Source organism: Schistocerca americana, chromosome 4 (genome assembly GCF_021461395.2).
Source record: "Schistocerca americana isolate TAMUIC-IGC-003095 chromosome 4, iqSchAmer2.1, whole genome shotgun sequence".
Classification (NCBI taxonomy): domain Eukaryota; kingdom Metazoa; phylum Arthropoda; class Insecta; order Orthoptera; family Acrididae; genus Schistocerca; species Schistocerca americana.
Genome location: NC_060122.1, coordinates 608,025,204 through 608,052,481, shown reverse-complemented (window position 1 = coordinate 608,052,481; position 27,278 = coordinate 608,025,204). Strand labels below are relative to the sequence as shown.

Genomic DNA, 27,278 nt, shown 5'->3' with positions numbered 1-27,278 from the left:
TGAATAGGATGAAGCATTCATCAGTTGTTTTAGACAATCACAATGCTTGTTCATAATTTCTTATGGTTTGTAAGTGAAGTTAGTTGGTATTTTTATCTAATAGGTTAGAATTTAACTAAATCATTGAATTTTCATAAAAGTTAGAAATAAGGCTGCATTACACTATAAAAATCTTTGTCAAACATATTTTATAAAAAGTTGTCTATAAAATCTTTTATAGTGTACTGGGGTAATTTTATCACATCTTTTATAAAAATTAAAGCATAATCATAGCTTTTATAAAAGATTTTTCAAAGAATTTTGATAGTGTAATACACATATGAGACATTATAGTAGATTATTGCAGTGACAAATGTATGTATCAGGCTACACTACACATCAATCTATTAGTTTTTCCCCCTCTTGTGAGGACTGGTAGGACTGGTTGGCTTCACCAACTCATAACAACACTGTCACATTCCAGCCTAATCCAAGCCTTGGGCTTTGCTACAGGTCAGTCTGCCAGTACATATAGTTTTTTTCCATTCAGACTGCTACATTTGAAACTAACATAGAACTTGGATTTTGATAGAGCTCTCTCTGTCAGCACATCTAGCCTATAAACATGATGCTCTAATAAATGTTCAGGTTGCATATAAACAATAGGCTATATATACATGATGCTCTAATAAACATTCAGATAGACATAGGCTATGTATTTTTTTTAAACAGCAATAAACAGGTTTTATGTTAAAAGCTGCTGCTAAAAAGAAATTGCTGTGCTATGCTCTGCTGTGAAAATGTGCAGTTTTGTTTCCTTCTCGCAGTCAGTTTTAACAAAGGTAGCAAGGCATTTTAACCACTAGACAAATTGTTTCTTCAACATATATTCCTTCTCATATATATATATAAACAATGTGCTGGTTTATTTTCTTCCTTGCTTTCTGCTTTCACTAAAAATAGGAAATTTGCATTTATAGCTTATCAGCTTATGATTGGAATGCTACTACAGGATCTGAATTTGGAATATCATTAAACAAGGCTAAAGACCAGAGAGAGGGGGAAAGAGGAGATGGGCAGAGGTAGGGGGAGGAATTGAACATACAGAGGGGGAGGTGTAGATGGACAGAGAGGGGAGGTGGAAGAGATTGAGTGAGGAGGGGGGGGGGGAGATGGACAGAGAGAGGGAAGAGGAAGTGATGGACAGATGGGAAAAGAGAAGAACAGGAGGAGACAAGTAGGGGGGGGGGGAGGAGATTAGGACAAACATCCAGTTCTCACACATATGTAGCAATTGCAAAGCACTGCCTGGTTTGCATAATAAAACATGCCACACATATGATGTGAATCTTCAAATGACCAAACACATCTTACCAAACCGATATATTGTTTGCTCCTACTACAAACGGCATATTGTGGCCAAGATAGACAAGAAGCCCATGCCTACCACAGTAGTACAAGTTTATAAGCCAACTAGCTCCACAGATGATGAAGAGATTGATGAAATGTATGATGAGATAAAAGAAGTTACTCAGATAGTGAAGGGAGGTGAAAATTTAATAGTCATGGGGACTGGAATACGATAGTAGGAAAAGGAAGAGAAGGAAACGTAGTAGGTGAATATGGAATGGGGTTAAGGACTGAAAGAGGAAGCCGCCTGGTAGAATTTTGCACAGAGCATAACTTAATCATAGCTAACACTTGGTTCAAGAATCATGAAAGAAGACTGTATCTATGGAAGAGGCCTGGAGATACTGGAAGGTTTCAGATAGATTATATAATGGTAAGACAGAGATTTAGGGACCAGGTTTCAAATTGCAAGACATTTCCAGGGGCAGATGTGGACTCTGACCACAATTTATTGGTTATGAACTGCAGATTAAAACTGAAGAAACCGAAAAAAGGCGAGAATTTAAGGAGATGGGACCTGGATAAACTGAAAGAACCAGAGGTTGTAGAGAGTTTCAGGGAGAGCATTAGGGAACAATTGACAAGAATGGGGGAAAGAAATACAGTAGAAGAAGAATCGGTAGCTTTGAGAGATGAAAAAGACGAGGGCTAATAGAAATCCTTGGATAACAGAAGATGTACTGAATTTAATTGATGACAGGAGAAAATATAAAAATGCAGTAAATGAAGCAGGCATAAAGGAATACAAACGTTTCAAAAATGAGATTGACAGGAAGTGCAAAATGGCTAAGCAGGGATGGCTAAAGGACAAATGTAAGGATGTAAGGCACATAGCACTAGGAGAAAGATAGATACTGCCTACAGCAAAATTAGAGAGACCTTTGGAGAAAAGAGAACCACTTGTATGAATCAAGAGCTCAGATGGAAACCCAGTTCCAAGCAAAGAAGGAAAAGCAGAAAGGTGGAAAGAGAATATAGAGGGTCTATACAACAGCAATGTACATGAGGACAATATTATGGAAATGGAAGAGTATGTAGATGAAGATGAAATGGGAAATATGATACTGCGTGAAGAGTTTGACAGAGCACTGAAAGACCTAAGTCAAAACAAGGCCCTGGGAGTAGACAACATTCCATTAGAACTACTGACAGCCTTGGGAGAGCCAGCACTGACAAAACTCTACCATCTGGTGAGCAAGATGTATGAGACAGGCGAAATACCCTCAGACTTCAAGAAGAATATAATAATTCCAATCCCAAAGAAAGCAGTTGTTGACAGATGTGGAAGTTACCGAACTATCAGTTTAATAAGTCACGGCTGCAAAATAGTAACGCGAATTTTTTACAGATGAGTGGAAAAACTGTTAGAAGCCAATCTCGAGGAAGAGATTCCGTAGAGATGTTGGAACAAGTGAGGCAATACTGACTCTACAACTTATCTTAGAAAATAGATTAAGGAAAGGCAAACCTACGTTTCTAGCATTTGTAAACTTCGAGAAAGCTTTGGAAAATGTTGACATGAATACTCACTTTCAAATTCTGAAGGTGGCAGAGGTCTAATAAAGGGAGCAAAAGGCTATTTACTATTTGTACAGAAACCTGATGGAAGAGTTGAGGGGCGTGAAAGGGAAGCAGTGGTTGGGAAGGGAGTGAGACTGGGTTGTAGCCTATCCCCAATGTTATTCTATCTGTATATTGAGCAAGCAGTAAAGGAAACAAAAGAAAAATTTGGAGTAGGAATTAAAATCCATGGAGAAGAAATAAAAAATTTGAGGTTCACCGATGACATTGTAATTCTGTCAGAGACAGCAAAGGACCTGGAAGAGCAGTTGAATGGAATGGACAGTGTCTTGAAAGGAAGATATAAGATGAACATCAACAAAGCAAAACAAGGATAATGGAATGTAGTCGAATTAAATTGGGTGATGCTGAGGGAATTAGATTAGGAAATGAGACACTTAAAGTAGGTGATGAGTTTTGATACTTGGGGAGCAAAATAACCAATGATGGTCGAAATAGAGAGGATATAAAATGTAGACTGGCAATGGTAAGGAAAGCGTTTCGGATGAAGAGATATTTGTTAACATCAAGTATAGATGTAAGTGTCAGGAAGTCGTTTCTGAAAGTATTTGTATGGAGTGTAGCCATGTTGTTGTTGTTGTTGTTGTTGTTGTTGTTGTTGTGGTCTTCAGTCCTGGGATTGGTTTGATGCAGCTCTCCATGCTAATCTATCCTGCGCAAGCTCCTTCATCTCCCAGTATTTACTCCAACCTACATCCTTCTGAATCTGCTTAGTGTATTCATCTCTTGGTCTCCCTCTACGATTTTTACCCTCCACACTGCCCTCCAATGCTAAATTTGTGATCCCTTGATGCCTTAGGACATGTCCTACCGACCGATCCCTTCTTCTAGTCAAGTTGTGCCACAAACTTCTCTTCTCCCCAATCCTATTCAATACCTCCTCATTAGTTACGTGATCTACCCACCTAATCTTCAACATTCTTCTGTAGCACCACATTTCAAAAGCTTCTATTCTCTTCTTGTCCAAACTGTTTATTGTCCATGTTTCACTTCCATACATGGCTACACTCCATACAAATACTTTCAGAAACAACTTCCTGACACTTAAATCTATACCCGATGTTAACAAATGTAGCCATGTATGGAAGTGAAACATGGATGATAAATAGGTTAGACAAGAAGAGAATAGAAGGTTTCAAAATGTGGTGCTACAGAAGAATGCTGAAGATTAGATGGGTATTGAATAGAATTGGGGAGAAGAGAAATTTGTGGCATAACTTGACTAGAAGAAGGGATCGGTTGGGAGCACACGTTCTGAGGCATCAAGGGATCACCAATTGAATATTGGAGAGCAGCGTGGAGTGTAAAAATTGCAGAGGGAGACCAAGAGATGAATACACTACGTAGCTTCAGAAGGATGTAGGTTGCAGTAGGTACTGGGAGATGAAGAATCTTGCACAGGATAGAGTAGCATGGAGAGCTGCATCAAACCAATCTCTGGACTGAAGACCAAAACAACAACAACAACTCCTTTGGATGGAGCAAGTTAAATGGCTCATTGTCCCACAAAAGGAATTAGCTGAAGAACTGGAATTCTGTTGTTTTTAAAGGGGGAAAAAGAGAGAGAGAGAGAGAAAGAAATGTTAATACAGTGTTTCCACCTATTTGTTACACTTTCATCTGGCCAAATGTAATTGTGATAACCATTACAATAATATTGAGAATTTTGGAGAAATCAGTTTAACCATACTACTGCATGTGTAATACTAGTACAACACGCTAATCAGTAATTAAAAATCAATACTTGATTAAGCTATAAAAGAGAAAAACTGAAAAATTGTAACTGACAGTTCCACTTCACATCATTTCTAATGACAACAACGTGGCTGTTTGCCTTCTATCATGTGGTTTAGATGTTGGTATCAAATCTCAACACAGCAGAGATAGGGCAAGTGCAGTTTATATACATCTCTTATCTAAGTAAATATACTAAAAATTAAAACAGACATAGTACAAAAATATAACTGAGTTGTACAAGAGCATAATGAAAAAGAAAAAAAAAATGATAACCCCTCAAGTTCAGTAATAAACAAGCTACAAATAATATAAACTGACATTTATGTGCAAATAAAGAGAATATGGAAGTTGTGAGCAGTAACATTACATAATGATATCACAACTGTATTATTATTATACAAGGTGAGTCAAAAAGGACTCTACAACTTTGGAATGATACAGAAATTTATTGAGATAAATAACAGAATTGGTAGATGTGTCCTTTTGTAGCAAAGAATCTTAAGCTTGATTCACATAGTACATCAGTATCCAATTCCACCGCCTGGAGTGCCAGCATAATGCACAGTTAAAATGGCTACTTTCACTGGTACAGAGTGTACTCAATATGTGATTTAGTTTCATGAAACAAACTCTGCAACAACTTTTCAGTGTAAATTTCACACCAAATATTCTAAAGAACCTCCAAGAAGGTCTATGATTTACTCTTGGCACAAGGACTTTGTTGACACGGGTTGTTCACTGCAACACAATAAATCAGCAGGTCAATTACTTAGTGATGATGATGTCAAACAGGGTAGGGAGAACTTTGCCTGCAAGCCACAAAAACCGACGTGATGTGCATCTTGCAAGACTGGCATTCCACAAAAGACTGCTTGGTGGGTTTTGCACAGATGTTTACACTTGAAACCACACAAATTCACAATGGCGCAGCACATTAGTGATGCAGACAAGGTTGCTTGTGGGGAATTCTCTGTGGAAATGATGTATCAGATAGAGGATGATGAAACATCACTGAACACAATAATCTTGAGTGGTGAGTCAATATTTCATATCAGTGACATAGTGAACACCCACAACTGCAGAATATGGGGCAGTGAAAATCCACAGGCAGCCCTGGAACAAGTTTATGACAGCCCCAAAGTTAATGCGTATTGTGCTCTTAACAAACTGACAGTGTGCAGCCCTTTCTTCTTCATGGACAAAACCATCACTGGTATTGTGTATCTGGATATGCTGGAAGACTTTTCAGTTCTACTGATCGATGAAGATAACTGAGATGGGATGGTTTACTACCAGTAAGCACTACATCATTTCCTTACAGAAGTTTGAAGTTTCCTCAACAATCCTCTCCCAGGTTGGTGGATTGGACGTGAAGAGCCAATTACAAGGCCACCTTGCTCCGAAGATTTGGCACCAATGGACTGCTTTCTCTGGGGTTTCATTAAAGACACTGTTCATGTTCCTCACCTACCAAGCAGTTTAGCCAACCTGAAAAATCGAGTCTACACTTTGGTTGCAGAAGTTACACCCCATTTGCTGCAACTATGCAAAGAAATTGATTACCAGTGGGATGTTTTCCACATCACAAATGGTAGTCACATCAAACCAGAATGACACTTGACACTTTTATGTGAAACTATAGGTTGTTTAATAGAAACAACTTTTGGATACAGTTGTGGAAAAATTGCAATCAGTGTCAAAAAGAAATATCATTCACTTAATCCTGGATACAAATGTTATAATTGTGCTTTCACTGATGCACCGAGTATTGAAACTTGTTTGTTGTCTTGATGTGCAGCACTTCTGGTGTAGCTATAATATCATTGCATTATTGCTGTGACTTGATATGATATGTAAATAACATATGAACTTTCGTAAGTATTAAGTTATACCCCCTCATTTGTAATTGATTGTACTCTATGCATTTGTGTTTGTTTCATGCTTTTTTCACTCTATGTAGAGACTGTGATGATGAGTATTAACTGAAACCAGTTGTGACAATAAAGAACATACAGACAGCTGTGTGTCCTCTATTTAAAAAAAAAACACTTAATAGCTGTTGCCAATCATCTTCAAAAAATGTTTACATCTGTTTTGATGTATTTCTTTAGTGATGACTGCTTTTTCCTTTAACTTTGTAAGGAAATCTGTTATTGACTTTATCAGTACCTAGCTGATTTGCTAACTGTATGGTCACAAATTTATATGTCTGTGTTCTGTGCCATTTTTTACTCTTTCTCAAGTGTTCGGCTATACTAGCATGACTTACAGAAAGTATTTTCCACATGTGCAGTGTGTCCTTGATATCAGTATGTCGTATGGGAGTTAGCATCAAAAAATTACTATGTGCAAAATTAAGACAACAGTCGAAACTTCTGTGTGGAATACAAACAATGGAATGGGTAATGACACTTGTTTACTATGTCAAGAAGTTTCTGATTATTTGTCGTATGTACCTACCCAGTGTTCAACACCTCCTCTATACAGTGAGTGGTTCTCTGTTCTTTCCTTCATAATTTTCAAATATGCTGGGTACAAAAAAGGGTAGATAGTGATAGTCACTGTGCATAAAAATTTTAAACTATACTTAACACAGCAAACTTGAAACTAGGCCCGAGAATCAAACATAATAATACTAAACTAAGTAATCATTGCATTGAAAATGAAGTCATGAAACATATTTATGATTATTTTTCAAGTTTAGCATAACCAGTGACTGGATGCCTGAAGGGATAGTAAAAGAAATAAACAGAAAAGTAAAAATAACTTGGGGTGCTTCTCACAATCTAAGTAATTTTCAAAGCAAAGATTCCATTGTGTCTCTGAAATTGAAATTTTAGATTTGTTACGATTACTGACAGGACAGAAACTCATTATGGTGTTTTATACTGGAAAATAAAGTATGTGATATATAGTACAACAAAAACTGATCTCTGCTAGACACCATGTAGTAATTCACAGAGAATAGATGAAGATGTAAACTTGATGTGACCGTGACAGTAAATACACATAAAGATTTGTATATAGCAGTGTAGGTTTTCAGATTTTGTCTATAATTTTTATGAGGGTTCAGTGCCTCTAGTGTTCGAATGTCCGTGGTTAGTGAGACATGAGTGAGGGAAGTATCTTTATTAAGTTGTAATGCCACAGATAAAGACAAAATTTTCATTGTGTTTGTAACATCCATAATTCTCTTCTTGGAAAAGTGCAGCACTTACGACCACAAGATATGAGTTCAGTTTTGGAAAACTATCATTCATTTAATTTACTAATATTACATTCCACAAATAACAAAAAGCTTCAGTAAATACATACAGTAACTCGAAAGTTACACACAAAAATGAGTACAGGTAAATCTCAAAACAGACGTGTTCGTCTGTTTGGGGATGGTAGGGAACATGCAGAGAATAAAATTTTGTAATAGTCTCTGCTGGAATGCTGGAAATGTACTTCAGATCACAGACCAACCAAAACACAGTAGCATAAAATAAACTGGATATTTTATCAATGTTTTACAATTCACATCATCCTAAAGTGTCAGTAGGTTTTATAATTAAACCTTTCAATGTTTTATACAGATATCACTGTCTAGTTTCTTGTTACCTCCTCTGAAACCTCAATAGTCTTAAAAAATGTATTAAAGTTTTGGCAGTTCTTACCATGGTAACTAATGTTTGATCTTTCTTTATGTGTTGAAATAACTATAAATTGTATTCCTATGATATGGCTACCAATGTGTTGCAAAACTGCAGCTGTGCTTCTTTTGAAATATTGATTTTAGTATTTCACACAGTATACACTAAAACAATAAATGCCAGTTTCTGTACAGAAATTGGTTGTCAACAAAACTGTATTTAAAAATAAAGTATCTGCACTGCTGATAATTTTTGTTTAATAATCATATTGCTCACAGCATGCGGTCATCCTACACAGAAACAGCTTCCATAATTGATAGCATTTTTATGTGCTTCTGTTGCTTTTCACACCCTATACAATGAGCCTAACAGTGCACATGTTTCTTTCATAGTAAAGCGGTCTCGAACACGGGAGAATAATGTGATGGAAGGTTGTAGGGGGTCACCATGATCAGAAGGTTTGGTATGTGCTTAGCATGTGTGCTAGTATGTTTGTATGCATGTTGTGAATTCATCTGCTCGGATTGAAAATGAAAGCCTTTTTTTGATTTTCTGTAATTTCATGTAACTGTCAGTGTGTGAGTAATTATTGGAATGAAACACATGACTATCGTAGGTTTTGCTACACTGCTTATCATTAAATCAGAGTTATAACAGATATCATTATGGTAAGAATTAGTTACAATGGGATAGTTGTGTGTATCAAAATGAAACATATAGACTGTGGAAAAAAAACAATGAATGTGATATTGAGTTACTAATATCTTAACTTAAATATATTGTTTTCAGCACTGATTTACTGGAGATGACTAACATCTACTGACTGAATGCACTGCTCTTCTGTGTGTAGCATAACACAATGAAATAAGCATAGGAAATCATTTTCTAGATATGAATTTATGAGCATTTTATTGCTACGCATTAATTTAAATTGTTACAATAACAATCTATCTGGCAGATGCAAAACAGGAAGCATGCTATTACTTCACACTCTGGTACAGTGATATACTACCTTGATACAAAAGATATGAGACTGCTTGCAACACTAAGCAACTATTACATATGGGGTATGGTAGTCTGATTTACATTAGTAGATACCTGATTTTTAAGGTCAGAAGTTGTGACATTGTCACATTACGTATTGTCTGCAGATTGCCACCGCAGTGCATTGCTCTCTGTGTTGATAAAAAATTGCATTGAAGCCCCTATCTCTGATAAAAATTAAGTAAAAAATATCAAATTCATATATGGTGTAGCTCTCTGTAGTGTATGTAAGCATGCCAAAATGTATTCATAAGTTTCATAAGTTTCATTAGTGTCAGAGTTAACATTAATTTTTTTGAAATGTGTATGAAAATTTCCCATTCATAAACAGCTTCAAATATATCACATCATATCTCGAAAACTATTGAACTCATGGCAATACTTTCTTGTTCATACCAAACTACTGTACCTGACTGTGACTGACTTACTGCATACAATCACATTCCTATACCCATCTCTTTTCAAAAGTGTTAGGAATGTGCAGCCACAGTCTGCCCCTCTTTCGAGTACTTTACACATCATCAGGCACAGGAAGCTTAAAAGTTACATATTAATGAAGATGCAAAGCTAGTTCTTTTTGCTGATGATACAAGATACTCTCACTAAAATTTTGAGAAAACACATTGTACATAGTTCTGTACAGTAAATGGCATAACGCCATCGGTAAATACGGGCTTTGAACAGAAGTCTGTTGCTGAGGGAGAGTGTTCAAAATTTAAGGGTGTATGCGTTGATAAGAAATTGAATTGGAAGGAATACATTGATGATCTGTTGAAACATTAAGGTTCAGCTACTTATTCTATTAGGGTTATTGCAAATTTTGGTGATAAACATGTCAGTAAATTAGCCTGCTATACCAGTTTTCTTTCACCATTAAGAGAAAAATATTCACTGCACAAAAAGGTGTAATCAGAATAATAGCTGGAGCCCACCCAATACCACCTTGTAGATATTTATTTAAGGAACTCGGGATATTCCCACTACCTTCACAGTACATATATTCACTTCTGAAATTTGTTGGTAAAACCCATCTCAGTTCAAAAATAGTAGCAAAGTGCATGGCTACAACACTGGGAGAAAGGATGATCTTCACTATTATGGGTTAAATCTGACTCTGGCACAAGAAGGGGTGAATTACGCTGCCTGCTGCCACAAAAATATTTGGTCATCTACCAAATAGCATTAAAAGTCTGACAGAAAGCCAACAAGCATTTAAAAACAAATTAAAAGAATTTCTGGATGCCATCTCCTACTCAATACATGAATTTTTAGATGCACAGTAGTAAAAGAGAAGAGAGAGGAAGATAATTTTTTTTAGATATGAAGTAGGGAAAAAAGTGTTAACTTACGTTAAGCTGACTTGTTCCACATCACAAATGCCATATTCATGATTTATGGAACAAGTATTAATGTAAGGTACTTGAGTCATTTATAACTATGGCTCATTGAGGACTGGCTGACATTTCTCAGTAGCACAGCAGCACAGTGGGATCCAACAGTGCCTGTACAGCTCTCACTAGTGTATTGCTGGTGGGGGCAGCCCAGCACGCTGCCAGTCAGATGACCTACAGTTTAAACTTCTTCAAGCTTACACCAAAACACATTTCATCAGGAAAAGATTTACACCACGTGGCAAAAGGCAAGCAACTTATTTCAGATTTGTTCTTGCGCTCCACCAGAAAATGTGTGCAATGTTAGACATGAAAGAAACAAGACTGATGCTGTGGATCTGTGACCAGGTACATTCAGTTAGCAGTGGTCCTCATTTTAATGCACACATGTCTGTATTCATTACTTCCACTGCTTAGAACAAGGCAACACATAATTTTCCATTAGGCTACACAGGAGTTCCTGGTTGAGAATGACAACACTTACATGGTAAACTAGTAGTCCATTGTCACTGATTTACTGGTTTTGATAAAACTTGTCACAGAATGGCAGCTTAGTTTGAGGTTACAGAACATTTGTGCACTAGTATACTGGGATAAAATAGTTTCTTAGAAATGCCACACTCTCATTCCTTTTGTTTGAACTTGCAGCATTTTTTTGTGTTTAAATGATGCACTCACCAAGCAGTATGTGATTCTGTATGTGTGTTGTACTCTTTCATGTAAATTAATTTAAAGTGACATCAGTCATTAATCTAATTTAAAATTTACAGACACAACATTCATAAAAGCTGTAAAAGTACAAATACTGCTATTACATGTCACAAACTACATAACACGTAGGTAAGCTGTATTGCATAAGAAAAGCGGTGACCTAAAATGTTAGATATTTCGTTGAAGCCATGATAGAAATTCATTGATATTTTCTGTTATATTACAAGGTGTGAGAATAGCTGGCCAGTACTTATCTTTAAGATGTAAAATTCCAGTACTGCTTGTAGGCGTATACAAGTGAATATCAGAAAGTAATGTATAATAAATTTACTACCAGAAAATTTAATAGGTAACAAAACAAAAAAGTGAGAAATGAACTTAACATCTTTTATCTAGTTTTCTACATAGAAAACAACATTCTCAACACATTTCTTCCAGCATGGTAACCGTTTCAGTACACTCTGTTTCTAGAAGTCTGTTTGGTTGGAGTACAGCCATCTATGAATGCTGATTTCACTTCTGCATCTGTCACAAAGCATTGGCTGGCCAGGAATCTCCTCATGCGACCAAACAGATGAAAGTCCAATGGTGCAAGGTCCAGACTGCAAGGTGGATGCTGGAGCACCTCCCACCTAAATTTTCTCATGAACAGGAGTAGTAACATGGGGACAAGCATTGTCATGAAGAAGTTTGACACCATCAGCATTAATGTTGTGGTCTTTATGATGAAAGGCATGATACAGCTTAACTAAAATTTTAATATAGACTGCAGCATTCATAATGGTCCTGCTTAGGAAAGTCCACCAGTAACACACCATGCATCTCAAATAATATTGTCATAAGCACTTTCCTAGCGGCCTGTTCAGTTTCAGGAGTGTAGTGGTACACCAACAATTCAACACCAGTCATGATTCCTTTCAGAAAGTCATGCTTCTGCATTGTAAAGTGTTAAGTGAGCCAAGCTTGTCATCATTCTCTGGTCCTTGTAGTTGTCTGTCAGCTTCGTAAGCACCCAGGGAGCACTAACTTTACGAAATTTCAATGTATCATGAACAATATAGCACACTGCACCATAGAAAGTGTTGAACTGTTGTGATAAGATTCGCAGTTTCACATGCCGGTTGCTCAAAATTGTTGCCTAGGTGGCTCTTGACATTCTGTGGGTTGTAGCTGTTACCAGCCACCCATAGTGTGGTGAATTGGCGCTCTGGGAAGAATGCGCACTACCTGGAGACATTGCTATGGTCCATACAGTTGTCCATATACATGCCACATATGTCCATGTGAATTTCATTCAGTTTATTCCCTTTGATCCTCAAATATCAAACTACACTTTGATGCCAGTAACATGGACATCAAGTTTGTTTCTTAGCTCAGGCTTGTCTTACTAGAATTGCACGTGAAAACAAAATACCCTCGGTAGTGCAAACTTCAAACTCAGTTGTGAAACGGCAATAGCAGGGGAGAAAAAAAATTATTGCACTTTACTTGCAGATCCTCCCTCTTATTAAAGTACAAAAACTATCCTAGCTTTCAGAACTGTTAGTTCCTTCTTCTGAGAGGAAAGAGAGAAATATTGGCGAATGTTAGAAAGTAGGGGCAGGTCACACAGATCTCAGGGTGAGAGAAAACCAGCTGTTGTGAGGTGAAGGTGAAACAAAACTCTTCTCTTGTGCTCAAAGCTACTGGGTCCCTCTCTTCCTGGGATCTGAGTGACCTGCCCTATTTTCTAACATTCCCCACGCTGTTCTTCTTTCCTCCCAGAAGAAGGAATTATAATTCTGAATGCTAAGACAGGTTGTGGTACATTAGTATAGCTTATCAGCAGTGCTGGAATTTTTCCTCTTGAGGGTAAGTTCTGTCTAGCCTTTCTGTTCATTGTAATTTTATGGTTTTCTCAAACGAGTTTTTCTTTCGATGCAATTAATATTCTTCACTTTATTAAGAAAATGGGGAAGAAAGATGTACTTTGCCCTTGATTTACTTCTTTTCTTGTTCTTATGTGTCACCAGCATCCTGGACTTCTTGATTACTTAATTCCTCAGGAGTCTCACTTTCCCATACTTTTCCTCTCTTCTTTTTTAAAATAAAGGCACCCATTGTTCCAAAAGATACTATTTGTGTCCCCTATTTGTATTAATCTGTTAATGTTTCGACTCGGTAAGTGAAAGTTTACTTGGTTGTGATTTCATTTTGGAGATAATTTCCCCGACAGATGTCTTAAAAAAGCTATATTTGTGCCACTGAAGATAAGAATAAGGTCATCATAGCACTAACCCCAGAGATAGAAATTCAAAAAATATCAAATAAATGTAAAAAATAATTAAGATTTACAAGGGCAAGCACAAATAGTTCCAGGTTTGTCTGACTCATAGGAGAGTGTCACTGAGATGCTGAAATACTTGAATTGCATATGTAAATTGCCCTGTGAAAATGTACCTGAATGAGGAATACTGCTCTCATAGGGTCTCCAAAGACAGTTTTAGATTACTTACTGTGCACTAAGAAGTATTTAAGCAGTGATCCTTCCCATGCTTCAACACAAAATAAAAGGGGAAGAAACCCTAATATGTGGTACAATGGGAAATATCCTTTGCCATGCACTTCACAGTAGTTTGTAAGGCATGGATCTGGATGTAGAAAAGTTCGTAATCACTAAGCATGTAATAGAAAAGATAATTTAATGAAAACCAAATCAGTTTCTGCAGTCATCAAGTATAGGAAAACTGTGTCATGGTCAGACCATTTTAAACTCTTGGAGCTGCAGACCAAATTTATAAGTCAGTGAGATATGTTGCAACTGTATGGGGGTATGAGATTAATAATTATAAGTACTGCCAAATGACAAAAATGTGTCTAAAATGTAGGAAAACAATACCTATCTTATGGAACTATCAAGTCCTTCTCAGAGACAAAAGAGGGATAGGTTAGGAAATATCGGAAAGAGAGGCAGGTTTCACTCACATCTCAGGTTAAGAGGGTCACACGTGCAGTGAGGATGGGAGAGTGAAAGACAAAAGATCTGAATATTAATAAACTTCATAATCATCCACAATATTTCATATTGAAGGATAGACAAACAGATAAGTGATACATTTATAGTACTAAGACTCTCTCCTTCTTGTGTTAATTGTTTCATGGGTAGCTTAAGTAAACCACTTTCATGTAGTTCTGCTATAGTGACAATTTTTTCATTGGGTTCCATATTTTGTCTAAACTTTCTAGAAATTCAAAATCCATATGCACAGATAATATTTATCTGTTTTGTAATCTCATACCATCTTTGTTATTTCTGACCTCCATGTCACTTACAGGCACTTTCATACCTCAGTGTATATGAAGTGGCAAACAAACAGCAATACTACACGTAAATAGTTATCATCCCTTACTTACAGATCATTTCTTTCCTTGAATATGTGGCAGTTGTGGGAAATGTATGTTTTCATAAATAGCCAGTCTCACATACTGTCCTCATGTATAATTACCTCTCCAGCTTGAAAACAAGTACACTATCTGTGCCAACCATAAAATAATTGATTCCTAAACACAACAAGAGGCTATATTTCTTATCATTCAGTCTTAGCTGGGAATGCAATGCTCCAGCCCACTTGTCTATTTGGAAAATAATCAAATCATGCCTTGAAATGAGATACTCCACTTGATGCAAAGTAACTTTTTATCACACCAACAACCTCAGTACCATCCTGGTTAGATCCTATGCTTTTCCTAACACTGTTTCCTTGCCTTGAGGTTCATATCATTGTGACTAACACCAATCCAAATCCCTCCTCCTATCACTCTCTGTTCTAGCTCCAAAATTTGCAGTGCAATTACATTAACATTCGACTCTCACGATCAGCCCCATTATCTCAGAAATTTACAATTTTGACTTTGATTACAATATGAACATTGTTCTTAGACTCATTTAGACTCAATGTCATTCTAATCACTAGTTTCATTTATATTTTCTCCTCTTCATTTCTTGTCTGTTTCCTCATCCCCTCTCCCTCTGTTTTTATTATTTATTTTTCCATTGTATAGGAATTTCTCCTTTGCATTCCTCTCTTTGGAAGCAGATCTCCAGCACTTGTCATTTCTTCATCTTCTTTATTTTGTTACCCTTCCAATCTGTCTGACTGATGTCTACTCTGCCTCCCGCATCTGACTTCTCAGGGTTTCAACTCTTGTTTGCGTGTTATTGTTACATTGGTCATATACCTGTCATACTATCTCATTGAGTTTACTTTTACTTGGTTGACTATCCTATTTCATTCTTAATTAGATTTATTTCCTCCAGTCCTTTCCTCTTTCTTCTCCATCTGTTTCGTCAAGGAATTTCTGGTTCTTAGAGCTCAAGTGGTTGTTTTTTTTTTTTTGTTTGTACTTACATCTATTCTTGCCTAGTAAGTATTTTTTCTATTTGTTAAGGTCACAAGAAGACATTTGTTTAGTCTTTATATTGTGTAATTTCAAAATCATAGTTCTAACAAAATTCTTTTTTTTTCTTTTTGCTCTGCAGAGTCAGCAAAAGGTAAACAGACTGCAGGCTATATTTAATTTTGTTGCAATATTAACTTTTTGTCTGTACATGGTAGTTATAAATATTTCTTTGAGATTAGGTTTTCTGTACCAAAAACACAGTTTTGTTTCTCTTCACTCAAACATGTTTTTTGACAGTGCTATATCATTGCCTGAGAATATGCTATTTATTCAATTGCATTTTAGTGTGGCACTGAGGACACATTACATTGTTTTAACTTACAGTACTGTACCTTACTCACTGTATAGTAATGCAATAGAATAAATAATGTAGCCACCACAACAGTAGTGAAATATTTTTGGGCCAAGAGAAACAAAATTATATTTTCTAAAAGACAGGCATGATCTCCAAAAATGTTTATTAGCAAACAATATTCAAGTAGGCCACACTTACATCTACTCATAGTGACAGTAATTCAAAAGTAAATCTACCATAAAATAGCTCTCACATTCTTAGTCCATTTGAAGTATGTTATTCAGCTTTCATCAGTGCTAGTGTTTCCATTACTCACAGTGACCTAAGTTCATCCACTTAGTATCAGTGAGGCTTCCATTCACATAAGTGCATATTGATATGACCAACCCATAGGCATCATAATACATTACTTCAAATGCCTTCTAGACAAAACACTGCTCTTAATATGCTCTTCATTACAAAATTAAGTTTCTGTGTGTCCACAATTCTGATATTATAGTTCAATAACAGCTTAACAAAAAGTTGTTGTTCACCTTCCTAATACTTTGTGAGAAAACAAAGAAAAATTTTACACTTCATATGTCTACCCGTATATCAACAACATTTTATGTCATCAGTCCATTAGAAAATTCAATGAAATGGAATATTTTGGATGTAATATTGTTATGAGGAATCTAATATTATTTCTTTACTCTTACAGCAAGGTATTGATGATCTATCTTAATAATTCAAGTGGACTAAACACAAATTAATTCATTCGTAAATCTGCTGCCAATAAAAAACTAAAATTTAGTAAACTCTGTGAGAAAGCTGGGATCCATCTAGTAAACAGTTGTCATCTAGTGTTCTTGGTATCTTCCTTAGTGTGAGGCATGTGGTATCACTTGTGGGATTCAGTATGCAAAAATTTCTCAGATTTCTCTTCTTTTCTTTTATCTCTTGTCTTCTGAATTAAAATCATCGTTCCTTGGTTGATCGGATGTGCAGTTTTAGCAGAATATGTTAAGTCTGTTTTTGTTTGCTAAGTCTGTTTTCATTTTCCCTTGTAATAAAAAATTTTCTAATGTTAGATGTTTAAAGAAAATAACTAAATAAAAACAGAAAACAAGAGTTTATACAGAGGCTCTAGAATATCCCAAGACAGGAACTGCAGCAGGCATCAGTACACAGATCCGCAAGATAAGGGAAAAAACATATGATTGATCTTTTCATAACTAATGTAGTTCGTACTTTTGGAGTCATGAAAGCTGCAGGAAAAGAAATGGTGGCAAATTACAGGCACAGTACCAAGCTCCAAGTCAAAAGAAATAATCAGTTTAAACAAGTAAAGTGCTTCAAACTAAGAATGTTTTGCCATACTGTGTGATGGTACAGTAGTAGAAATATGAAAGTCAAGTAGAGTTAAGTCAGGAAATGTGTAGATAAACTAAAATAAGAAAATAGGAATACATATATAAGACTTATAAAAATAAACAAAATGAATGTCATTAACAGTAACAGAAATGGTAGTAGATTTCATCTTAAAGGAAGGAGAAAGAATTGTAGAAGTGTTGAAAAAGAAAATACAAGAACAGTTGGTTAAAAAGGTTACCAAGAAAGTTGTTACAAGATAAAGATGACAGGATGACTAATGTGCGTGCACATACCAATGAAGATCACAGGGTGTGTTAATAGCAGAAGAATATAGCAACAGGGAAAATTATTGGGACTTTAGAGATTTGAGGAAATATGAAGGAAGAAAATGAAGTAAGGCTGAAAGCAAGTATTAAACTATTTTACAAAATGTACTGAATGTTCAGATGATGGTTTTCCACAGTTGACTTTCCTAAAGAGGGCATTGAGAAAGACTTTGTTAACATAATATGAGCTTCTTTTCTCAAAAAGCATACAGCTGTATATGGCTGCTGGGAAAACCTAATTTTTTGTTCTTCAGTGGAGGTTTTTCTCCATAGCAAATGAAGAAATGAAAAGAATTAACAAGGTAGAAACAAGTCCCTTACAATGGTGGGGTAGGAAAGAGACTTCCTGAACTCGTGTCGTATGCTTGAGAACCATAGGGGCTTCCAAAATGGTTCATGATTGCAATACACACTAGAAGCTGCTACCCAAGTGGCTGACTTGAGTGTGAAGAGCACACAATTTCTTTTTTTGTGACTCTCCATCAAATTCAGATAATGTTAATTTCAGGAAACACCAAAGCATTAGTGTTAAGACCTGAAGAAATGCCAATAACCCCCCCCCCCCACACACACACACACACACACATAAACACAGATGAAATAATTAAAATCCTAGTGACCAACTGCAGAAGCATTCACAGCACAGTCACAAATACTGAAGCAGTGCTAAAAAGCAGTACAGCTCATTTAAATTCTGACAAAAACCTGATATCGACAGAAGTGAGATTTCAGGGCATATAGATAGGAGAGGCTAATGGATATGGATATTGTGTATTTGTCATAGTAGACAAGAAACACAAATTCAGTGAGATAGAAATTCAAATTGCTTGTAAGATTGTTTTGGCAAGATTCAATATCAAGGATGGGTATAAATTTGTAATTGCATCCTTCCACTGACCACCAGGTGCACCCACAGATGCAATTGAGAACTTGTGTGGATGGTAGGAATGACAAAACTCCTGCAAAATAATACTAAAAGCATTCTCTTGCATTGTATTTAATACCAAGAAGTACACCTGGCCTCTATCAGAATGTCCATATTCAACCTGGTATGAGTGACCATAAGGCAGTTGTAGCAATAATGATTACTAAAATACAGAGGACAGCTAAAACAAGTAAGATTTACATGTTCAGTAAGCTAGATAAAGAGGCAACCTTGACATATCTCAAAGAGGCACTCAAAACATTTTTCTGTGGGCAGGAGTATGTTGAGGAACTGTGTCCCTAAGTTTAGAAGAACAACTGACTGAACACTGGATGTATACTGTACCTTTTAGAACAGTTCCCAATGGAAGGCATCCTCCGTAGTATACAATCACATTAAACAAACTTCTAAAGAAACAGGGACTAATGTGTAATACATGTGAAACAACACATTGGTTTGCAGATAAGGAGATGCTGAATGAAACACATTTGGCTGTCAAGAGAGCAATGCATAAAGTCTTCAGTCACTGTTGCAGAGAATATTATTGAAAGATCTTTCACTTTACCCAGAGAAACTCTGATCATATGAAAAGACCAGTAGCAGCACTAAATTTAGCTGTCCAGGCCCTCATGGATGACAAGCAAAGTGAAAACAGGAATACTGAACACCTTTTTCAAATGTTGCTTAAAAAGGAATCTACAGAAGTACTGCCCCACTTTTAACTCTTGCAGCACTACAAAGACAATTGATACAGATATTAGTCAGTGGCATTGAGAAACAGCTGAAATCACTAAAATCAAACAAAATTCCAGGATTGGGTGGAATCCTTGTTGGAATCTTTACAGAACTGCTACCTGAGTTAGCTCCCATTTTAACAATAACAAAAAGCTATGCCCAGTGACCGGAAGAAAGCACAGGTCATATCTGTCTACAAGAAGGGTATCAAAAGTGATCTACAAAACTACTGTCCAATCTCATTTATATCCATCTGTTATAGAATCCTAGAATATACTCTGAGCTCAAACATAATGAGATAGCTTGAACATAATGACCTCTTCCATGCAAACTGGCAGGGAATAGGAAAAAATTCACACTTTTCTCACATGGCATTCTGAAAGCCATGGAACAAGTAAATCTGGTGGATGCAGTATTTCTCAACTTTTTCAAAGCATTTGACGCCATACCACACCCATGCTTCAATCATATCAAGTATCAAAACAAAATTTTTGACTGGATTAAGTGTTTCTTGTTACATAGGACACCACATTTTATCTTGGATTAAGAGTTATCAGTAGAAGTAGAATTAACTTCAGGTGTGTTCCTGGGAAGTGTATTTGGTTGCTAACTGACTAACTTTTTGCAGTTGATGCATTTATCTATAATGAAATACTATCTGAAAAAAACTGCACAAATATCAGTCATACCCCGATAAGATTTCAAGGTGATGTCAAGATTGACAACTTACTTTAAATGTAGAGAAATGTAAAACTGTGCACTTCATAAAACAAAACAAAGAAAATTTATATCCAATGAGTACAATATAAATGAATCACAGCTGGAATCAGTCAACTCATACAAATACATAGGTGTAACACATGGTACGGATACGAGATGGAAAGGTCACAAAGACCCAGTCATATGTAAAGCAAGCAGCAGGCTTTGATTCATTGCCAGAATACTGGGAAAATGTAGTCAGTCTGAAAAGGAGATTGGTTACAAAATATTTGTGCATCCCAGCTTAGAATATTACCCAAGCAAAGCATGTGTGACCCTTACCAGGTATGACTAAGAGGGGTTATTGAGTATATTCAAGGAAGGACAGAATGAAAGGTCATAAGTTTGTTTGACTCATGGGAGAGTGTAACAGCAGTGCTAAAAAACCTAAATTGGCATACAGCTGAAGGTAGACACTAACTGTTCCATGAAACTTACCAAGTGTGAAGGACCAGTGTTAAGTGAAGAATCCAGCCCCAACATTTCACTCCTGTAGAAAACCAGTAAGACAAGCTTCAGCTAACTGCAGGACACACAAAATCGTTTAAGCAGTCGTTCTTCCCACAATTTGGCCCATACATTTCACAGTCATCTACATAGTATGTCTTTAGATGTGGGGATTTTTGTATATTTGTGAAAGAGTTCAAAGAATGTATGAAGGTTGGAACTTCAATACTGATAACTATTTATTTACAGCTTGTACAAAATAGATACCTGTTTCAAAGTTTTACTGACCTTCAAAATAGTCACCAGCATTGTGTATAACCCATTGCCAGCAATGTGGAAGTTGTAGGATACTCTTAGCAGTGACAGTTCGAGTGGCATCGTCTGTTGCTCGACGAATTTGTAGCAGTTCTGAAGCGAATGCAGTGAAGTTTAGAAATCGAGTTGAACTCATGAGGGCTTAAGTTAGGGGAGTTCAGTAGGTGGTATAGCACTTAGCAGCCCCATCAGTCAAACAAATCAGTAACAGCTTGCACTGTATGTGCTTGAGCATTGTCCTGCAAAATGGTGGTCAGGTCCTGCAGAAAGTGTTATCACTTCTGTCTCTAAGCTGGTCATAGTTTGTGTTCCAAAAATGAACAGCTTAGAGACAGAAATGATGACACGTTCTGCAGGACCTGACCATCATTTTGCAGGACAATGGTCAAGCACGTACAGTGCAAGCTGTTAGTAATTTGTTTGACTGATGGGGCTATACCACCTACTGCACTCCCCTGACTTAAGCCGTCGTAAGTTGAACTTGATTTCTAAATGTAAGGAAACACTTCATGGCATTCACTTCAGAACTTCTACAAATTTGTCAGGAAATAGACCTCACTGCTCGAACTTGTCAACACAACTGGCACTGCTAAGAGTATCCTACAACTTCCACATTGCTGGCAATGGGTTATACACAATGCTGGTAACTACTTTGAAGGTCAGTAAAACTTTGAAACACCTATCTGTTTTGTACGAGCTGTAAATAGATAGTTGCCACTATTGAAGTCCCAACCCTTGTATATTTCCAGCTAGGTGTAAAAGAGTGAAGAAGTCTGTAATAAATTTTAGGAGTTTTCAATCAATATAATCTGTCTGAGATATATAATTTTAAGTCTGATGCTGCAAATAAAGGGTATTTAGCCCTGGGTAATCATGTAGAATATAAACTCCTTCAAACACATTCCTCATTTGCATTTTCAAACACTTTCTTCAGAGATGGTGTTTTGGAACCTCAGACCTTCTCCTTTCCTTAATTTTGATATAGATTCTTGTAAATGTGTCATTGAGTTAAAGAGAAACAAAAGTATGGACTTTTCACTTCAACTTATAACAAAATGGAATGTAACTGGATAGATAAAAAAATCTACTCACCAAGTAGTGGCAGGAGAACACACATAAAAAGAATCATTTATGCAGGCTTTCAGAGCCAGTACTGTAGCTCCTTCACTTGGCAGAAGGATTGAAGGGGAAGAAAAAGGGTGTAGGAAAAGGACTAGTGAGGTTTATGAAATACGGTAGAATTCAGAAAAGTCACTCAGAACTCCAGGTCAGAGAAGACTTATCGGACAGGATGAGAAGGAAAGACCAATTGTTGGAGACTGAGCCAGATGAGATTTGAAAACCTGAGAGCTTAAAGGTAAAAACAGTGTAATATGCAAGACAGAGATTACTGCTAAAACATCATGCAAGAGTTAAAAAGAGCAAAAAGTAGGTGTTTTGTATGTGACAGAGGTGGGAGGGAGACAGCAGAAAATAGATGGGTCAGGAAATGGAAGATGTAGAACACTAAAATTGAGTGAATAAAGAAACAGTTACTGAGAAGAAATGCTGAGACTGGAGAAAATAACATAAATTAAGGCCATGTGGATGGCGAGAACCAAGGACATGTAGCACCAATTCCCACCTGCGGAGTCCTGAAAAACTGGTGTCTGGGGGAAGAATCCAGATGGTACAAGTGGAGAAACAGGTACCGAGGTCATGACTGTCTCGTAATTCATGCTCTGCAACAGGATACTGTCTGATGCTAGTATACACCCTCTGCCTGTGCCCATTCATCCTAACTGATAATTTGATGTATCAGGCTGAACAGTGTTTATGTAACAGCTGCTATATGACACATTGTTTCACAGGTGCATTCTCCCTTTGAGAGTATATATTTTTCTGGTACAGGTGGTGGTATGGGTGTGCATAGGTCAAGTCTCTCAGTGGGGATGGTCACAGGGGTAGGGGCCATAGATTAGAGAGATGGGTGCAGGAGCAGCATAGGGTCTGACAACAAGGATATTGCAGAGATTAGGAGGATGACAAAAAGCTTTCTAGATGTGGTGGGCAAAATCTGAGACAAAATGGACCCCTTTTCCTAAACCTCATCAGTCCTTGTCCTTCACTCCTCTTCCTTCCCCTTCAATCCTTCTGCCAGAAGAAGGAGCCATTGGCTCCAGTTTGCATACATAATACCTTTTATATGTGTCTCCTCCTGCCGCTGCTTGGTGAGTAGACTTTTTATCTGTCCAATTACTTGTATTTTCAAAAATTGATTATTTTCATTATTATGACAAAATTGCGTACTCTGAGTCAATATATATTGTTAGAAAATATTAATTAATTTATGGTATATATAGAATAATTCTCTCTCTCTCTCTCTCTCTCTCTCTCTCTCTCTCTCTCTCTCTCTCTCTCTCTTTTGCATGCTTGTATCTGTTATAATTCTTTTAATGAATATTTACTGCATCTTCTTGTTTGTTTTAGTGCGAAGAACTCTTAAAAATGGTTTATCAGAAGAGGACAAGAAGCACCTCGCTGCGTATATAAAAGGCTACTGAGTAGTTTCTCCTTGCTTGATAGACTGTGATACAATGTATGTGCATTATATGTGATATTTATGTAATTTCAATGGGGGATTACTAGTACCTCAGTGGCACGAAAGTTGGGAATTTTTATACCTGCTATGTACTGAAGGTGTGTTCCTAGTCTTTTTTTATTCCAACTGGAAGTGTCATATGTTTAAAATGTAAAAGTACAAGCAATACAAAACTGTTGCATTTGTATAAATTTATTTTGTAAAAAATGTATACAAATTTGAGAAAAATTGTGTTTCTCATTTTATAACATAGTTTCAACATTTCAGTGTACATATGTATAGTGTGGTGAACAACTGATGAAAGTTTTTCACAAAGAAAGAAATTTTACAACTTTTATAAGTGTGTGTTTTATGTATGAAATGGGTATGCTATTTACAGTCAAGTTGCTAATAAAGTCCAAGAAAAAGCTGTCTCCAACTAATGATGTAACAAATGCTTCAACAGAAAGTCATGAATTTTGTGGAATACTCATGCCTATTTAAGGTCTTTTGCTGTTTTTTCATCACACAATAACAAATAAGCAGTGAAAGAAATTATTTCATATTATTAGTTACACTTCTTAAAGACTATACCATCTTGGAAAAAAATAAACTGCAAAATACGGACAAAGATGGGCTGTTTCCTGTATGATTGTGAACTGTGAAAAACAAAAGACTGAAACATCTAGGAATTATTCCCGGTGGAAGATTAAGAGATATTCTCAGCTGGACCAATAAAATGATGGTAAGTTTACTCAGAAAATTTATGTAACAAATGAACATGTGGGGAGTGTTAGCTCTTCGACTATTTCCGCAAAAAAATATAATGAAAGATACACCATTAAGTCTGATAACTTTATGTATGTTGAGAATTATGGAAAAGATAACCACCTAATTCCTGTAGATGATAAAAACAAGTTGGTGAAACAGAAATGATCCTTTGTGGTACATATTTAAGTCCCTCAATAAATCTGCAGTGAGTGGCTGTTTATGGTGAATTATTTTTATGCAAAATATTTGTCATGAAAATTCCAATACTGAACCACATTGTAATTCTCTGTAGGAAAAAACAGTGGTGCTGTAAAACCACACATATCAAAGAATATCATTCCATAATCACCAATTTCCACTGTTACTGAGATACATAGGAAGGAGACAGCCTAGGACCAATAGCAAATTTATTTGTACATAGTATGGATAAAATGTGTTCCATTTTCTTTGGTATAAAAACTACATTTGTGAGCAATATTTAGCTTTAAATTTTCTTCAAGTTTTCCTGTTGAGAAATGATTGACAGATAAATGCTTCATGAGGATATGATTATGTAACTTTGCTAGTCTTCTAAGTGTTGTCTGTTCAGCACTATATTGTAACAGAACCTTTTGTATAGAACAATCACATGACAAAATAAATAGTGATCCTTATGCTCAAAATCCACTGTTTACTTGCTGCATTTTCAGCTCCATTAAATTTAAACCAAATTTTTGGAGTCATGGCAGGCTTCACCCTTAATAATAAAATAATTTAATGATTTATTTTGAGTGAACCTACAATTCATTGTACAACTGGTTGTTTCATACCATTGCGCAGATTGTTACTTCCAGAGATACTGATATGTTAACAGTGAACCTCTCAACCAGATAATAATGATTAATAAAATAAAACAAATATGTTGCCCAAACAGGTGAAACAACAAATGTAATTCAGAATGGATAAATATTAAAGGATACAGTCATTTTTGAAAGGGCCTTACTCCAAACCCTTAAGCTTTCAGAAATGAAGAAAAACATTCCATGGGTGAGTATATGGAAAGTAACATGATGGACTTTCCAGAGCATCATGGAATGTTCATCTTGTCATTACTGCATTTGCTAAGTTTTGCAATCTCTGTGAAAAAATAAGTCCAAAATCTTGGAATAAGGTCCTTTTCTTGAGGAAGTAATTCATCCATATGGTCAGATTATACATTTATTAGCCTTCGAAGTTTTACATTTCTTTCCTCATACATTACCACAGTATTGATTGTTAACTCTAATCAAAGTACACACAACATGGTGTCATTGATCATAATCAGCATGATCAGCAGCAGCAACAGTGCTGTCTACATGCCACTTTATAAAATCATTGTAGAAATACCTATATTCATGTAGAATACAATCAAGTAAAGATTGAATGTCCTGCATTTTGTTTCTGTAAGTAGCTACTGGTCCAGTGTAAACATCCACAAAATTAAAAACAACGCACAGTCCCAGATATAAAAAATCAATTATATGCTTCTATAGTCCTCTTATGAATTTAGAAGCCACAACACCCGACTGTAACTTACAGTATTCAAAATGCATAAAGGAAAATGGCTGAAACTTGACTTTCTGGATCATGCCTACCTTGTGCTTTGTTCGACAACCCCCATTCCTGTAGTATGATGACCACCACGTGGAGAAGTTGTAGATATCTTTGGTTTCTATTCGCTTTAGAATGAACTTCGATTTCTGGAAGCAGTGGCAATCATTCCACAATATTCTTTCACCGTATACGCTCTATCAGCTCTTCTGGTTACACATTTTACCATGGAAAATTTCCTGTCACATACATTATATGAATGTCCATGAGTCAGAAAAAACTGTTCCACTTTATCAAAACATTTAGTGTCCAACAAATTGCACCATATAGTGATTCTTATTTTGCCCAGTGCAACTGTCAGAAAACAAACATACCTCTTTGACGTTTTCTGCCACATATTCTTTTATAATTAAACAGGAAGGAGCACATTTCATTTGCTCCTTTCTTTCCAGTGCATTCATGGTATACATGCACTAAAGACTCATTATTCTTCATGTTATGTACACAAAATACAATTACTCATAGCTGCCAAAGATGAAATACATCCTGTACATTCAGGTTTAGCAGTGGGAAGTTTTTGCATGAATTCAAAACAAATACCAAGAAGTGAATCACTGTGTTTGCATTCTTCCTCAGTAATTTTCACGATTTTGGAAAACTTATGTACAACAAGCTCCATAGCAGCTACTCTTTTAGCAACATCATTCAACATAGGACTTCTCATCTTTAATTTAAGTTCTTAGCATTTTATGCATGTGTCAACTTCTGGTGGACCTAATGACAGATTGAAACGTTTTGTGAAATATTTTGCATAGCACTTGGGTGTAATGCCAGAAGTGGGATGTTCTGTTCAAAACAAATGATACATACCCTGAACTGTGGACTTGGAGTCCAAATATCTAAATTCATATGAGGAGTGCCGTGACTCTTGTACAGGAAATGGCTCTATGTGGTCATGAATGAGTTTGACATGAGCAGGTGACCAAGCATGGTTCTTATTATCAATTCCCTGCATATTTCGTGAACTCTTCTTCTGAAGCCTTATTGACTGAAGTCTCTTTACTGTTTTCTCAAAGAGAGAAAACAAAACTGGGTGGCACATTTTACGTCATTCAGCATTTACTGGCACAAAAAAATCAGAGCAAGATGCTTGTGATCATTTCCTAGTAGACTCATCCCACATGGCTCTCCTTCTTCTTCTTCTTCTTCTTCTTCTTCTGCATATTGGTTTTGCAACAAGAAAACAAATAAAATATGCATCCTGTTCATATTTTGTGCTAAATTCACACAGCACC

At 36.3% G+C, this 27,278-nt stretch overlaps 1 protein-coding gene across 6 annotated transcripts in view; it reads left to right on the top strand.

Moving 5' to 3' along the window:
• LOC124613025 (FH1/FH2 domain-containing protein 3) overlaps window positions 1-25,076 on the top strand; it is a 647,968-nt gene extending 622,892 nt beyond the window's left edge. For 3 of the 6 annotated variants that reach the window (XM_047141585.1, XM_047141582.1, XM_047141587.1), the window contains one exon: window positions 23,553-25,076. In XM_047141585.1, coding sequence (XP_046997541.1) covers window positions 23,553-23,626 — 74 coding nt within the window. In that variant the 3' untranslated portion in view covers window positions 23,627-25,076. Of the gene's footprint in view, window positions 1-8,734; window positions 8,806-23,552 lie in introns of those variants that run through there. The other 3 variants (XM_047141584.1, XM_047141583.1, XR_006979594.1) reach the window with 3 other exon arrangements.
• The last annotated feature ends 2,202 nt before the right edge of the window (window positions 25,077-27,278 follow it).